At 42.5% G+C, this 15,441-nt stretch overlaps 1 protein-coding gene across 1 annotated transcript in view; it reads right to left on the reverse strand.

The window, feature by feature from the left end:
• Positions 1-292: 292 nt before the first annotated feature.
• The window catches only part of LOC128340206 (uncharacterized), a 29,174-nt gene continuing 14,025 nt past the window's right edge, over positions 293-15,441 (reverse strand). Inside the window, exons 2-5 of the mRNA XM_053285114.1 lie at positions 14,918-15,002; positions 8,147-8,259; positions 4,727-4,774; positions 293-2,237 (exon numbers count right to left, since the gene is read on the reverse strand). Of these exons, the coding sequence (XP_053141089.1) occupies positions 2,206-2,237; positions 4,727-4,774; positions 8,147-8,259; positions 14,918-15,002 (278 nt within the window). The 3' untranslated portion in view covers positions 293-2,205. The remainder of the gene's footprint in view (positions 2,238-4,726; positions 4,775-8,146; positions 8,260-14,917; positions 15,003-15,441) is intronic.

The raw sequence follows: 15,441 nt of genomic DNA on the forward strand, positions 1-15,441 counted from the left end.
TCAAATGTACAAAAATGTTGGCAGCTCTCACCAAGAAGCAAGATTAGATTTAAACAAACACACATTCATGCACATGCACATGTGTGCGTGCAGGGACACACACACACACACATACCCTCACTTGAATTGGCAAAGCCTTCTAAACTGCATTTGCCTACTATATAACTGCTATTCTTTTAAACTATGATTATCTTCAATAAAACTGATTAACCCTACCATTTAGTATATTACTACCCAAGTAATAATATATTGAAGCAGTATAAGAAGCAGTAGGAAGTTCTAAAGGCGGCTTTTTACAGGCTCCTTCCTTTGTAAGAATAGAGTAATAGTGTTTTCATGCTATATTTATTTACAAATATATAGGCTGAGCCTGGGTGGGAGAGTCAGACAAGAACTCAGGCATTTTCCCATGAAGTGCTTAGCACAACTTCATGTTGCAGAGTAATCACTTATCCTCTATAAATAATTGAACAGGAAGCTAACTTTAACTGAGGAACAAAAATAAACTAATAAACTAAAATAAGAAAACAATAAACAGGTAAACAGTCTCATATGCAGAGAGAGAGAGAACATCTCCGTTTGAATTCAAGGCAACAAGTGAGGAGCAGACAAACAAATCGTGACTCCAGCCCCAAGCCAGTACATAGAGACATTCACAGAGAGAAGCATGCCCCATACTAAGAACGGAGACAATGTCTATGGCAAAATCCCAACATTCCCCTTCTCATTGTTTCATTCTTGAATTCTGAGTCCCACATTTTTCCATCTTTCAACATGCCTTTCATCAGAAGCATTCCTCCTTTTAAAATAAAGCAGTGGTCCCTTCTGAAAAGAACTCTACATCCACGCCTTGTAGCTGTTTTTACACTCATTAAACTGTTTTGCAAACTTGGAACATAGTACAGTAGTTCCCCTGGAATACACACTTCATTCACTCTATTTTCACCAAAATTACACTTCTGATAAATTGTCTCTTTTCCTTCTGCTTAAATCTGCTGCCCATTAACAAGGTATATAGGACTTTTATATCCCCTGCTTATCTCAGCAAAATCTTGCAAATCATTGAAGAAATGTGAAGTAGCCCCACTATCCAAATATATTTTGTTTCTACTTTGACTTGCATCAACCCTGAAGATGATTTCTTTTGCAGCGCACAACTTTTCATCTTTCTCAGCATTGTTTCCATTGCTTTCACTTTTGCATAGGCAAGTTTGTTTGTTAGAAAATCCATTTTTTCTGGAATTTAGTCTTATTCCCTTTTCTCTGTTGAGAATAATTCCCTTGCTCTTTACTAGGACAAGCATTCCTCAAATGCACGGTGCTGCCACATATAAAACATTATCTACCATCAGCAACTTTGTAGGCTTGATTTTTAACTGATTCCTCCCTTTCTATTGGCTTTTCCAAATTAAACTCTTGAAAGGGTCCTGAACAAAAATGACAGTTACATTTTCTTTAATTTGAAGCAAATTGACAATATTCTTATATTCTTTAGGCAAGGTATTAAGAAAAGTCCAATATTTGCGGATTCAGGTATATTTATCTCCTGCAGTTCCAACTCTTTTAGTATTCCCCGAAACAAGCACATGTGCTCCTGCAAATTCCCTCCCTCTCTGAATATTTTGTTACACAACTCCAGCATAAGAGAAACTTGAGTATTTGGTTCTTTGTTAAAAGACCTCCTTCAATCTTTCCCATATCTCTCTTGCTGTATTTTTGTCTTCTGTGTGATAGATTAAGTGACAGATAGATCACTTAGTCAAAGATATGTGTCCCATGGCTTGCTTTTTTGCAGAATCCCAGTCTCACTGTTTCTCTTAAGAATATAAGAACAGCCCTGCTAGTTCAGGCCCAAGGTCCATCCAGTCCAGCATCCTGTTTCACACAGTGGCCCACCAGGTGCCTTTAGAAACCCACAGTTAAGAAGTGAGGGCATGCCTTCTCTCTTCCTGTTTCTCCCCTCTTCATCCTCTGTTGGTCTTTGTTCCTCGAGAACATAAGATAGTCCAAGTGTATTCAGCAACATCTTCTCTCTGAAGAACCATCTTCTGTAGTTTGTTTCATCGAGCAGTTCAACAGTGGGATGCCTCCCCACAGATGCAAAAGTAGTCATCTTGTCCAGCCTTCTTGCCTACAAACTCTTTGTTATCTCACAACCTATTGCTTCACAACTGGGCCCGTAACCCAATATTGCAGAGAAATTACTTATCCTCTGTAAGTAACTGTATAGGAAGCAACTTTAAATGAGAAATTGATATTTATTACTAACTAAAACATAGGCTAAGAAAACAATAAACAGACTAACAGTCTCTTATGCAGAGAGAAAGAGAACCTCTCAGTTTGAATTTAAGGCAACAAGCGGGACCCGGCAAACAAACCGTGATTCCACCCCCAAGCCAGTACATAGAGGCATTCACATAGGGACGCATGCCCCATACAGAGAATGTCTATGGCAAAATCCCAACACTCCATAGCCCCTATTCTCTACTGTAACTGAGTTTAAGTACATATAACCACAGGTGGCCCTTTCATAAGGTGAAGTGAGGTGGTCACCTCAGGCAGCTGATTATTGGGACATCAGCAAGGTGGCAAGATGCCCTTCTGCCTTCTGATTTTAAAGGGGATGAGCGTCACTCAAGGGGGGGGGCTGCATTTGGCACCCTGCCTTAGGTGCACAAAGGCCTCGCACTGCCATTGCATATAACTAGAAAAACACTATCGTCTTTGCCTATTATGTGTGGCTCAGGGGCTTAGCTATAACTGAAAAAGAGAGCGGGAGGACAAATGTCCCTGGGCCCTTGAGAGACAGGGGACCCATTAGCTAAGCAACACCTGCTCTTCAATCTCCTTCTCCTGCCTATCTGAAAAAGAAGGCAGGGAGGTGAGGGGACAGGGGCCAATGTTCACTTTCTGTCCCAGGGCCCACTCCAACCTTACTCTTTCCCTTTCCTTCCTCTGTTGTCTTTCTTGTGTCTATATCTACTGTAGATTGAAAGCCCCCTGGGACTGGGATCTGTCCTCTTCAGGCTCGTACTGGCCCACAGGGCAACAGGACATATTCCTGGTGTGCCCCACTCATGGGGCACCCCTGTGCCCCGCCACATTTGGCGGCAATGAATACTCCCACCCTTAAGTACCTATTCTGCTCAAAACACGGTGCCATCCCCATGTTGAAATACATTCCACCACCTTCTCAGTGCCCCCAGTCTGGCCCTGGTCCTCTTGTTCTTTATAAAGTGCTGTGTACATGGATAATGCTATGTAACACTTACATACATGCATAATAATTCTAACATTGACTTTCAATTACAATATTTTTGTGTTTCCTTCTTCAGAGTGTAGGAACTGACTGTAACAGCACTAAAGACACAGAGCAGGTTCAGACATCACAGTGGCAAGTTAGCCGGAGGCAACCGCCAGTTCTGTGCCATCCAAACCCATCAATGTCAGGTAGCCACCTCCTCCGCCACACAACATTCTCCACCCAACTTCAGATGCATGTTACAAATGTCAGGTGAATGTTAAGTGGTGGAGGGGACCCAACATTGTTCACCCAACATTGGCAGGTTCAGACAACATGGAAGAGGTGGGAATACTGGCTTGTGGTGGGAGTGTGTTCTCATTGGGATTCTGTTGTTACCTCCTACTTTCTTGAACCCATGACGTCTGAACCTGTCTGTAGTTCAGTAGTGAAATTACAATGTGGCTTCACACCCACAGCCTGCACAAACAATTTAAACTGAAATCAATGGGAATAATCAAATGGCCCCCAACAAACATCCAGTACATCACCAGAACTGCTGCTCTGTCTGACATACAATAAACCATACCTGTGAACTATGCCATTTGGTCCTTCATTATACTGTGAAATGATTAATTTCAAACATAGCAGGAACTTGACAAGGATTGGCCAGGTCCATCACCAGTGTCAATTCACATTGTTATAGGAAAGCATTACTGCAGAATTTTAAATAATTAATCATGTCTCAATAAAATTTCATCTCTCTGTGTGCCAAACAATAATAAGGCTTGATTGCATTGAACACTTTTAATGACACTGTCATATATTATATGTTTCTTTATGCCAGCCAGTTATAGATAATTATGCTTTTATCACTTAGGCAGGAATTAGGGTCTAGTAATTGAATTAAGCAAGAATTTGACATCCTGACTCATCCTGGACTGGTAAAACGTAAATTGTTCTGAACTATCATTAGTCAATGTATCACATCAGTTAGCTGTGGTATGGCAAGTTAGCTCAGAATAGAATTGAAACATGTTTGTGGTGTGTTTGAGGAGGCCAGCACAAAACCAAGCCAGAATATTGGCTTTTCCTAGTGTAACATCAGCAAGGTAAGCTTTTAAGAAACAGCAATATCACCCTTTGGGGAAAATAATCCAGAACGTATAAAATCTCTCCCCTCAATTTACACCCTATCTCCATAGCATAGAGCCAACAATTCTTTCATTTGGATCTGGAGCTAAAGCTCCTAGCTATAGAAAAACCATCTGCCTAATTCCAAGATATCTTAAAGTCCAGTTTCTTCCAAAATTGAACATTCTCTGCTTCCTAGCCCACCTAGGCAGGCTTTGTATCATCTGCCCACCTACCAAGAAAAGCTATTCTAAGTGCCAGAAAAAACCAATGGTGTCTTAGGTAAGCTGGTTGATCTTATGTAACAATACATTTTTAGTGGTTATATGGGAAAATCAGATCTTTCCTTACTTCTGCAGAAGATAACTGCTTCTTTTACAGCTTTCTGGTTGGAAAAACCTAGAGATCCATTTAAAAACAAGATGTTATATATTACTATGACTTTACTGTGCTCCATAACCTTTCTATGGTTAGCCGTATTCTGCCTCCCCAAACACTCTGAACTAAGTACTCTGCTGTCACAGACCCACTGGAAAATATTTCCCCTGTATCCTGCTGATCCTCCCTTCTGTGTGTCACTAACAAATGTCTCTGACAGCTGTCCAGTCCTCTTTGTCTTGCATGCCTCAGCACTTTTCTTCTTGTTTAATTTGCTTTACACAGTTGTTCAAGGCCTTTCTATTGTTCTTCAATCCTACTTCAAACTGATCCACCATTTTTTTAGTAGTTGCGCAAATGCAAAATTTGTAAAAAAAAAAAAAAATGAGCTACCTAAGAGCAAGCCCATAGTTACCAACTGGCTTACTCTTGTCTATCACAATTTTCCAGAAAGTTTGCATTTGCACAACTTATGTAGGTTGCACAAATGCAATGTTATTAGGCTGACATATTCTTGTGCAGTACATACGGTAGGAACATAGGAAGCTGACATATACTGAGTCAGACCCTTGGTCCATCTAGCTCAGTATTATCTACACAGACTGGCAGCAACTTCTCCAAGGTTGCAGGCAGGAATCTCTCTCAGCCCTATCTTGGAGATGCCAGGGAGTGAACTTGGAACCTAGATGCTCTTCCCAGAGCAGCTCCATCCCGTGAGGGGAATATTTTACAGTGCTCACACATCAAGTCTCCCATTCACATGCAACCAGGGTGGACCCTGCTTAGCCAAGGGGACAAGTCATGCTTGCTACCACAAGACCAGCTCTCCTCTCCACATCAGCAACTGTACTTTTAAAAGCTATGATTCTTAGGAAAATGCAAATAGTTCAATAGCTGGATTTCCAAGGTTAGGATCCTTAATGATAGGTTGTTTTAAAACAGCTCTCTCACCAGTAGTTTTTTTAGATTTGTTGGTTGTTAGAAAGCAATGCAAGGTGGGTTACTGATCACCTTTTTAAATTGTTCTGAATTGTCTGTTAAGGGATAGCTTTCTCTAATTGCCCAGTGATAATTAGGCAAGGCAGGATGGAAGTCTACAACATTTCTTTTCCATTTTTGGTCCTTTGGGGGGGCTTTATGGAGTGTCTCTCTTGAAATATTTGGTAGTTGTTTAGGATTGAAATCAATCACGTTGGGTGGATATCCGCATTGTAGGAGCTGATTTGTTAGTTCCTTAATTCTGTTTCGAGACTTGGAATCATTATTGCAAATACATGTAATTCTTTGTATAAGAGTGTAAATAATATTTTTCTTTATAGGGTGTCATCAGTGGTGGCCAGTGTGGGCGCCGCCGGGAGCGGGGGGGAAGGGACGATGGGAGGCACCTCTAACTGTAAATTAGTAGATGCTTACCTCTCTTCCTGCAGCACCTGGAAGTGGTTCAGAGCAGCTGCATGCTGCCCAGAACCCTCTGTGGTGGCAGATTGGCTTCACCACTCAGCTGGCAGAGGCCATTTGTGTGGCCAACATGTGCAGAGGCCAGCTGAGTGGTGGAGCCGATCCTCTGCCACAGCGGGTGCTGGGCGGCACACTGCTGCTCGGAACAGCTTCCAGGTGCAGCAGGAGGAGAGGTAAGCACCTACTAATTTACAGTTAAAGGTGCCTCCCACTGCCCACGTGGCAGTGCACAGGTCGCCACTGGTGGCATGATCTGTAGTTTAGGAACAGATGATAGTCAATAGGTTTGAAAATGTATGGTACATTTAATTGAAGAGTGAATTTTGAAGAGATTAGTTGACACACAGACACACAAACACCTGCGTGTAAAAAAAGGGGGGGAAATGTAAACAGTGAGATCATGTGGTCATGAAATGCAAGAGGAATTGTCTGTAACAATACTACGTGTGTAAAGCTTAAATGTATATAAACTCAGTCGGCACAATCTTCCCTGGCCCACATGATTAAAATGAGAAGGTGCCTAGTGTGTGCCTGTTGAGACGTCATTTGCAGACTTCTGATGCTGTCCTGGTGCCGCCCTTTTTCACATCAGGGTTGGGGGCTCTTTGTTCTAATGGTAGCTCTACATGCCCTACACAAACTAATGTAAACTAATTTGGAGCACATGTAGAGCAGCTGTTTGTCCAAACAGACTCCCTATGCGATCAAGGGATGCACCAGGTGGAGTTGAGACATATGCGAAGGTCTTCATGATGGGCGTGCACTTGACATATTCCCCTTTTAATTGCACGGGCCAGGGAAGTATCATTCTAACTGGTCACTGGTCCAGTGACATTTCACAAAAGGAGAAACTGCTAATAAAATCCTCCTAGCTTTGCTAAGTTAATTACCATATAGTATACTTGTAATACAATAGTACACCATTGTCTTGACTCGAGACTATATGAATAGATTCAAACTTCTAATTCAGCCATTCTAATACGTTTTAATTCAGTCGTTCATGTTGGAGTCTCCCTTTGTTGAAAAATGGTGTCTTGCAGATCAGCAGCAGAATGTCCTGGGAGACTGAAATGTTCTTCCCCTTCCTTTCTGTGTATTGCTATGTTGAGGTCAGATTTATATCCATTTATCATTTTATGTAAAAACTGATCTATTACTCTTGTATAGAAAGCAGAAGGTTTAATCCCAGAAAAACTAACTTAATGAGGCTGTTCTCACATGCACCCTATCCCAGGCTAGGGAAGCCCATCCTGGGTTAGGCTACATGTGGGAACTGCCAGGATCAGGCCAGATCCCTGTGGGGCAGCACCACCTAGCCCAGCTTTTAAACCCGGCTCTTAGCCAGGGTTACCCGGGCTCCAGGATCGTGTGTTTTCTGGGGCTACGTTCAGCCCTAGCAGACACAGAGATGGGCACATAGAATGCCCATCTCCTGGGAGAATCCACCAATGCATTGTGCATGTTGCACAGTGCATTGTGGGTTATCCAGAGGCCAGGACATGTCATACCATCCTCCAGAGCTCTGTGCTGTGCCATGCAGCAGAGATCGTCTGGGAGTGTAATCCACAGTCCCAGCAACAGTCAAGAGCTCATCTGGGGGGAAGGTGAGTTGAACCAGACTCCACACCCCCTCTGTCCTATGCTCCGCCCACCCAGCCTTGTGAACAACCTCATAGACTACTGCTGACATGTCTTTGACATGTGGCATGTCTTTGACATGTGGCATGTCTTTCTTTTCAGGGGAAAAGCAGTGGTGCTTAACCCTTTTCCCACCCACTGCTTTTTTGCTGCAACCTCCTCCCCCTCCCAGCGGCTTCCCCCTCCTTGACTGGAAAACATGTCTCAGAACCCCTGTCTGAGGGAAGAACAGTTGGGAGAGGAATTTCAGAAGAACAACAGCAGGTGTGGAGGGAGGCTCAAACAATTCCTTCTCACCTGCTCCTTCTGCCCTGCAAATGCCCTTCTGCGCTGCTACCTTACACACTTTTGCAGCCTGATGAGGGTGAGAATCCTTTGCTTGTTGCCAATGCCAGTCAGGGTTGCCAGTACTGGGGGGAAAGGAGAGCCAGCAGTCATATTCAGTATGGTTTTACATTGAATGGCTAGCACTGTACCTTGCTATGTAAAAAAAAAAAGAGCTGCCATGTTCTGATCTGTTCAGAACCTTAAAAGAGCCAAACGGGTAGAGCAGAATGGGCTTGTTCTCCACAAAGAAGCACTCTTAAGGAATGAATGATATCATAGCAGGCCATGAGGCAGGCCTGGACACTCCTCTGCAGCATAACAGTTACTTTAGCTGTGCATGTGGAGCAACATTTGTTAGCACCAAAACAGCTGGAACTATTAGAAATGTAATAGCTCATACCGGGCATCATTCGTACCAGGCAGGATAGAGAAGTTTCATGCTTTTATATCAACTAGTCAGTCAGACTGAACATAAAATGGCACGTGCCTGTTCATTAAAGGAATAACAAGTTGACTGATAAAAGAAAAAGAGAGCCATTTGACTTAATTAGGGCCCTTGGGGACTTCTTCTGTGTTAGTTACTTCAGATGGCTATCTCCGGCAGGAATTATTTGGAATTATTTGGTCTTTAAAGTAACACCTAGAAAGGATTCCTCATTTTTTTTTAATCAGTCTGAACAAAAAAAGGGGGCATGTGATTGCACATTCTACATGTCAAAATCTGTTAAAATAGAATTTTGTCACTAAAGAAAAATGTGTGTGTGTGTATAGATAGATAGATAGATAGATAGATAGATAGATAGATAGATAGTAAAATATCTGTCTGAACTGAGTCAGACCATATCGTGTTATATAATGACTGAGAGTGGCTTCTGGGAGTCTCAAACTGGGTGTCATTAAGAGCCCTGCTGCCTAATATCCAGGGATGCCTGAAAAAGGACTGCGAGGTATTGGAACTGGGACATTATGCATGCAGAGCAGGTGTCCTGCCATTATCTATCGACCTTCCTCAATCAATTGTAATTGATTCAGATTGTCTGATTTCTATTTGAGTTTCTACTTAGGGTACCCTTCACTAATACCCAGGATTCTTTGTAGGGGTGGACAAACATCCACCCATTCACCTCAAAAACTATCAAAGTTTTGCTAGTATGCCCTTCAAACTCTCACAAAGCTTCAAAGGTTTTTGCAAGTATGCAAAAGTGCTCACAAAACCAGATTACACCCCACAAGCTAAAGTAAGGGAAAAGAAAAACATTGCATTGCAAACCCTTTTCTTTTATTGTGATGAAGGAGTGAAAGAACCCATTTTACATGCTGCCTCTCAGAAAACTGCTGGTGGGTGAAAGCCCACATTCTTTGGAGGACCCTTAGGGCAAGAGAGTCCCCTGTTAGGACTTTGCCCTTCAAAAGCAGTCTTCCCAAATATAGCTCTTCAAGGGAAATGCTGATTTACTTAATTTGCATAGAGGCTGCTTTGAAAAGTTGCCCCATGGAAACTGTTGCTGAGTGTGAAGGGGGAAAGATCACCTCCAGAAGGGGCCCCAAGCAGCCATTTTCACAGATGCAACTGTCAAGGGCAGCCACGGATCACAGGAGGCTTGCAAGCTTCCTCCATTCCTGGCTGCTTGACATCTTTGCAAAATCTGGAGTAGCTCCACTGGGGATTCCCTTGATCTCATGGAGCATTTGCAGGCATCCAGAGAACAGGGGAGACTGCTTTATGAGGCAAGAGTACAGCATCTGGGGCTTTTTAGTTTGGGAAAGAAGCAACTATGGGGAGAGATGATAAAGGTGTCTAAAATTATGCATGGAGCAGAGAAAGTGGACAGAGAGAAATTTTTCTCCCTCTCTCACAATACTAGAACCAGGGGTCATCCCATGAAACTGAAGGCTAGGAAATTTAGGACCAAAAAAAGTAAGTACTTTTTCACATGGTAGCATAATTAACTGCATCAATGACTAATGCATCAATGACTGATGCAGAAGAAAAGGAAGTTGATGAGTTTTATGCTCAAGTTGAGTCTGAAATTGACAGAGCATGCAAGCAAGAGGTGCTGGTGGTTGTTTGAGACTGGAATGCCAAAGTTGGAAATGGTAAGGAGGAAAACACAGTTGGACTGTATGGCCTAGGAAACAGAAATGAAGCAGGAGAACAACTTATTAGTTTCTGCCAAGCCAATGATTCCTTCATTGTGAACACATTCTTCAAACAACCAAAATGGCTCCTTATACACATAGACATCACCAGATGGAGTACACAGAATTCAAAGTGATTACATAATTTCTGCAAGGAGGTGGAAGAGCTCAGTTATCGAGGGCCGATTGTGGAACAGATCACAAACTGCTCATGTGCAAGTTCCAAGTTCTAAAGCAGAAAAACAAACCTATCCAGTTTCCACAATATGATCTTGAGAATGCACCCATCAAGGAGAACATTGGGAACTGCTTTGAAGTTCTGAACTTCATTGATAGGGAACTAGAGGAACTGTGGAATGAAATCAAAGAAGTTGTTAAGGACAAATGTGGAAAGAGACTGCCAAAGACCAAGAAACAGAAGAAAGCAAAATGGATGTCAGAACAGACGGTGGAAATTGCCAAGAAGAGGAGAGAAGAAAAAGTCAAGAAAGATAAAGACCCCAGGTAGGAACTTAATAGGGAATTTCAGAAAGCTGTTAGAAGAGACAAGGAGCAGTACTACAATGACATCTGTAAAGACCTTGAGGATGGAAATAGACACTGAAAAACAAGGAAAGTTGTTTTTTTAAAAATCTGAACTCAGAGAGAGGTTCCTACCTCAGATTGGTATGTTAAGGGATGCCAAAGGACAGATAGTAACTGACTCAGTGAAGATCAAACAGAGATGGAAGGAGTATAATGAAAATCTGTACAGCAGGGATATCAACATCCAAGATACTCTAGAAGTTCTTGCAAGAACCTCTAGTACAGGAAAATGAAGTTAGATCAGAACTCTGGTCATTACCAAGTCGGAAGGCTATAGGAATTGATGGAATAGCTACAGAAATATGGCAGGCAACAGAAGAAGAATCAGTCGAGGCTCTAAACAACTATGCCAGCAAATGTGGAGAATAACACAGTGGCCAACAGATTGGAAGAGGTCAGTCTACATACCCATATCAAAGAAAGGAGACTTAACAGATTGTGCAACCATCGCACAATATCCTTAATTTCACATGCTAGCAAAATAATGTCAGGATCATCCAACACAAATTAGAGCCCTAATTGTGTGTGTGGTGGGGGGGGAGATTGTGGAAAAGTGGAAAAGGAAATGTCAGATGATCAAGCTGGTTTCAGAAAAGGTCAAGGAACAAGAGACATCATTGCAGATGCACACTGGATAATTGAGAAAGCCAAAGAATGCCAAAAAGTAGTCAATATGTGCTTCATTGACTACAAAACAGCCTTCGATTGCTTCAACCATGTCAAATTATCTAGACCCATTTCAAACTGGCTTCCGGGCTGGCTATGGGGTGGAGACTGCCTTGGTTGGCCTGATGGATGATCTCCAACTGGCAATTGACAGAGGAAGTATGACTCTGTTGGTCCTTTTGGACCTCTCAGCGGCTTTCAATACTTTCGACCATAGTATCCTTCTGGAGTGTCTGAGGGGGTGGGAGGCACTGCTTTGCAGTGGTTTCGCTCCTACCCCTCGGGCAGGTTCCAGATGGTGTCCCTTGGAGACTGCTGTTCTTCAAAATCTGAACTTTTGTATGGAGTGCCTCAGGACTCCGTATTGTCTCCGATATTGTTTAACATCTACATGAAACCATTGGGAGAGATCATCAGGAGATTTGGTGCAGGGTGCTATCAGTATGCTGATGACACCCAAATCTATTTCTCCATGTCAGCATCATCGGGAGAGGGCATAACTTCCCTAAATGCCTGCCTGGAGTCGGTAATGGGCTGGATGAGAGATAACAAACTGAGACTGAATCCAGATAAGACGGAGGTACTCATTGTGCAGGGTCGGAACTCGAGAGACGAGTTTGATCTGCCTGTTCTGGATGGGGTCACACTTCCCCAGAAGGAACAGGTATGCAGGCTGGGGGTGCTTCTGGATCCAAGTCTCTCCTTGGTGTCCCAGGTTGAGACAGTGGCCAGAGGTGCCTTCTATCAGCTTCGACTGATACGCCAGCTGCGTCCATTTCTCGAGATCAATGACCTCAAAACAGTGGTACATCTGCTGGTAACCTGCAGACTGGATTACTGCAATGCACTCTATGTGCGGCTGCCCTTGTATGTAGTCCGGAAACTACAGTTGGTCCAGAATGCGGCAGCCAGGCTCGTCTCTGGGTCATCTAGGAGAGACCATATTACTCCCGTATTGAAGGAGTTACACTGGCTGCCGATATGTTTCCGGGCAAAATACAAGGTGTTGGTCATAACCTATAAAGCCCTAAACAGCTTGGGCCCTGGGTTTTTAAGAGAACGGCTTCTTCGTAATGAACCCCGCCGCCCATTGAGATAATCAGGAGAGGTCTGTCTGCATTTGCCACCGGCTCGTCTGGTGGCTACTCAGGGACGGGCCTTCTCCGTTGCTGCCCCGAGGCTTTAGAATGCGCTCCCTAGTGCAATAAGAGTCTCCCCATCTCTGACATCCTTTAAAAAGTCCTTAAAGACACATTTCTTCACCCAGGCTTTTAACTGATATTGTTTTAATTGTTTTAAATGTTTTTAGTATATTGTTTTAAAAATTTTAAATTGTGTTTTACATTTCTTGCTTTTAAATTTTTGTTTTGTTTTGCTTTTGTTTTTAATTAACGTTTTAGTTTTTAATCTTGTTGTAAACCGCCCAGAGACGTAAGTTTTGGGCGGTCTAAAAATTAGATAGATAGATAGATAGATAGATAGATAGATAGATAGATAGATAATGGAATATCCTTAGGAAAATGGGTATCCCAGAACATCTCATTGTTCTCATGAGAAACCTATACACAGGACAAGAAGCCACAGTCCAGACGGAACATGATGAAACAGCCTGGTTCCATATCGGCAAAGGAGTAAGCCAGGGCTGTATACTTTCTCCTTATTTATTCAGCTTATATGCTGAACATATACTGAGAGAAGTTGGATTGGAAGAAGATGAGCGTGGTTTTAAAGGTTGAGGAAGAAACTTCAGTAACCTGTGCTATGCTGATGACACCACTCTGATAGCTGAGAATGTGGATGATCTGCAAGCTCTAGTAATGAAAGTCAAGGAGCACAGTGAAAAAATGAGACTATGATTAAATGTAAAGAAGGCTAAACTAATGGCAACGGGTACAGCAAACAGCCTCAGAATTGATAATAAAGACATTGAAGGGGTGGATAGCTTCTGACTTTTAGGATTGACCATCAACATTAAAGGAACCAGCAGTCAAGAAGTACGCCGCAGATTAGCAATTGGTAGGCTTGTAATGAAGGTCTTAGAAAGGATATTTAGATGCCATGATGTGTCTATACCTACAAAGATTAGAATTGTTTGGACAGTGGTTTTTCCCAGCTCCCTTGAGAAGTCCATAATGCTGGGAAAGGTTGAAGGAAAGAGCAGAGCAGCAACACCAGCAGCAAGGTGGGTGGACTCGATTACGACAGCAATGAATGCACCACGGAGAGACCTTAAAAGTCAAATTGAAGACAGATTGTCCCGGAGGCAATCTATCTATGTGGTCACTAAGAGTCGACACTGACTTGACGGCACTTGATCGATTGATCAAGCTTAATTAATCAATGAAATATTCTGCAACGGGATGTAGTGATGGCCACTCATTTGAATGGCTTCAAAAGGGGCTTAGAAAAATTCATGGAGGACAGGTCTATCAATGGCTATTAGTCTTGATGGCTATAGGCCACCTCCAGCCTCAGAGGTAGGATGCCTCTAAATATCAGTTGCAGGGGAGCAACAGCAAAAGAGAGGGCATGCCCTCACCTCTTGCCTGTGGGCATGTCAGAGGAATCTGTTGGTCCACTGGGAGAAACAGGATACTTGTCTAGATAAGCCTTGGGCCTGATCCAGCAGGGCTGTCTTTTATGTTATTATGTTATGCTTAACCCTTGGCTGCCTTTCATAGAGACCCTCTCCACGTCACAAGCAAAGGTAAGGGATTTAGGCTTTTCTGGCTTTGCAGATCATGGGAGGTGGGGATGTGATCCATTTAGAAGATCAACTCAGATATGAGTCTCGATCAGTCCAAAATATGTTGCAGGGTGTTGTTGTTTTTCAAGTGGAGGAGGCTGCATTCTGAGCCCTCATTCGAATTCTTGCCTCATCTCTAATTCTTTGGGGAAATCATAACTGTTAGACTGTCAGTAAAACTGGTATAAAATTGTAGAATAGATAGCATGAGGAATTGTTCTAGGATTTGCACTACTGTTTAAGTCCTAAATAGGATTGGCACCGAATTCTTTTTAAAGTGAAATTCCAGTTTAAGACGATCCCAAGGAGAAACATCCCCTTGTGTTAAACACATTTTATCACATTTGTTTTTAAATACATTTCCTTGTGTTTAAGGAAACCAATAAACTTTCTATAAGAAAAGTGAAGTTTCTCTGGAAGATTCTGCACATTCCTAAATGTACAAACATAGTAACATAAAAATGTTGTAAAATCAGATTTCCACCCACCAGCACCACAACACAACACAGTTTAAAAAAAACACCCTGCCTATTTATTGCTTGCAGCAAGTTCTTCTTGGATGAAAATACCAGCATAGAATCCTTGTTTTGCTGTTTAACTCTCACCTAAAATATAATGTTGGCTTTTCTGAATGGTCTTTGCAAAGTGTTTTCAGCATTTCAGTCTCCAAAAGAACTGTGAAGAAGTAGTCTGGAAAACAAGAAAACAACACATAAATATAGAAATTGTGGGAGGAAAGCACATTATCTTGGCAAACACGTGGATTCAGCTGGATGACTTTGAGATAATGGAGAATATGGGGTTAGGGTGCACTTATGGAGGAGGATTGGCAGGAGGAGGTGTCCATTTTGCACAGGTTCCCCCTGAAAATACCACCTCCACCCCAATGCTATTTCTCTTCCATCTAGGCCTACTTTTTATTTTGAAGCCCAGGTAAGTTTAAAAAAAACACATTTAAAATTAGACAGCAGAGAAGGAATTTGCAGGAGAGAATTGGTGCATGTGGGAAAAGTTAATAACCTTCATGCCCTTCTCTGCTGTTCTTTCCTGAAAGTGCCGGTCCAGTACCCATATTAACATTATGAGAGAAACATGGCGGTCATTCACACAATCAAAAACTGTGTTTTAC

Source organism: Hemicordylus capensis, chromosome 1, assembly GCF_027244095.1.
Source record: "Hemicordylus capensis ecotype Gifberg chromosome 1, rHemCap1.1.pri, whole genome shotgun sequence".
NCBI classification, from domain to species: domain Eukaryota; kingdom Metazoa; phylum Chordata; class Lepidosauria; order Squamata; family Cordylidae; genus Hemicordylus; species Hemicordylus capensis.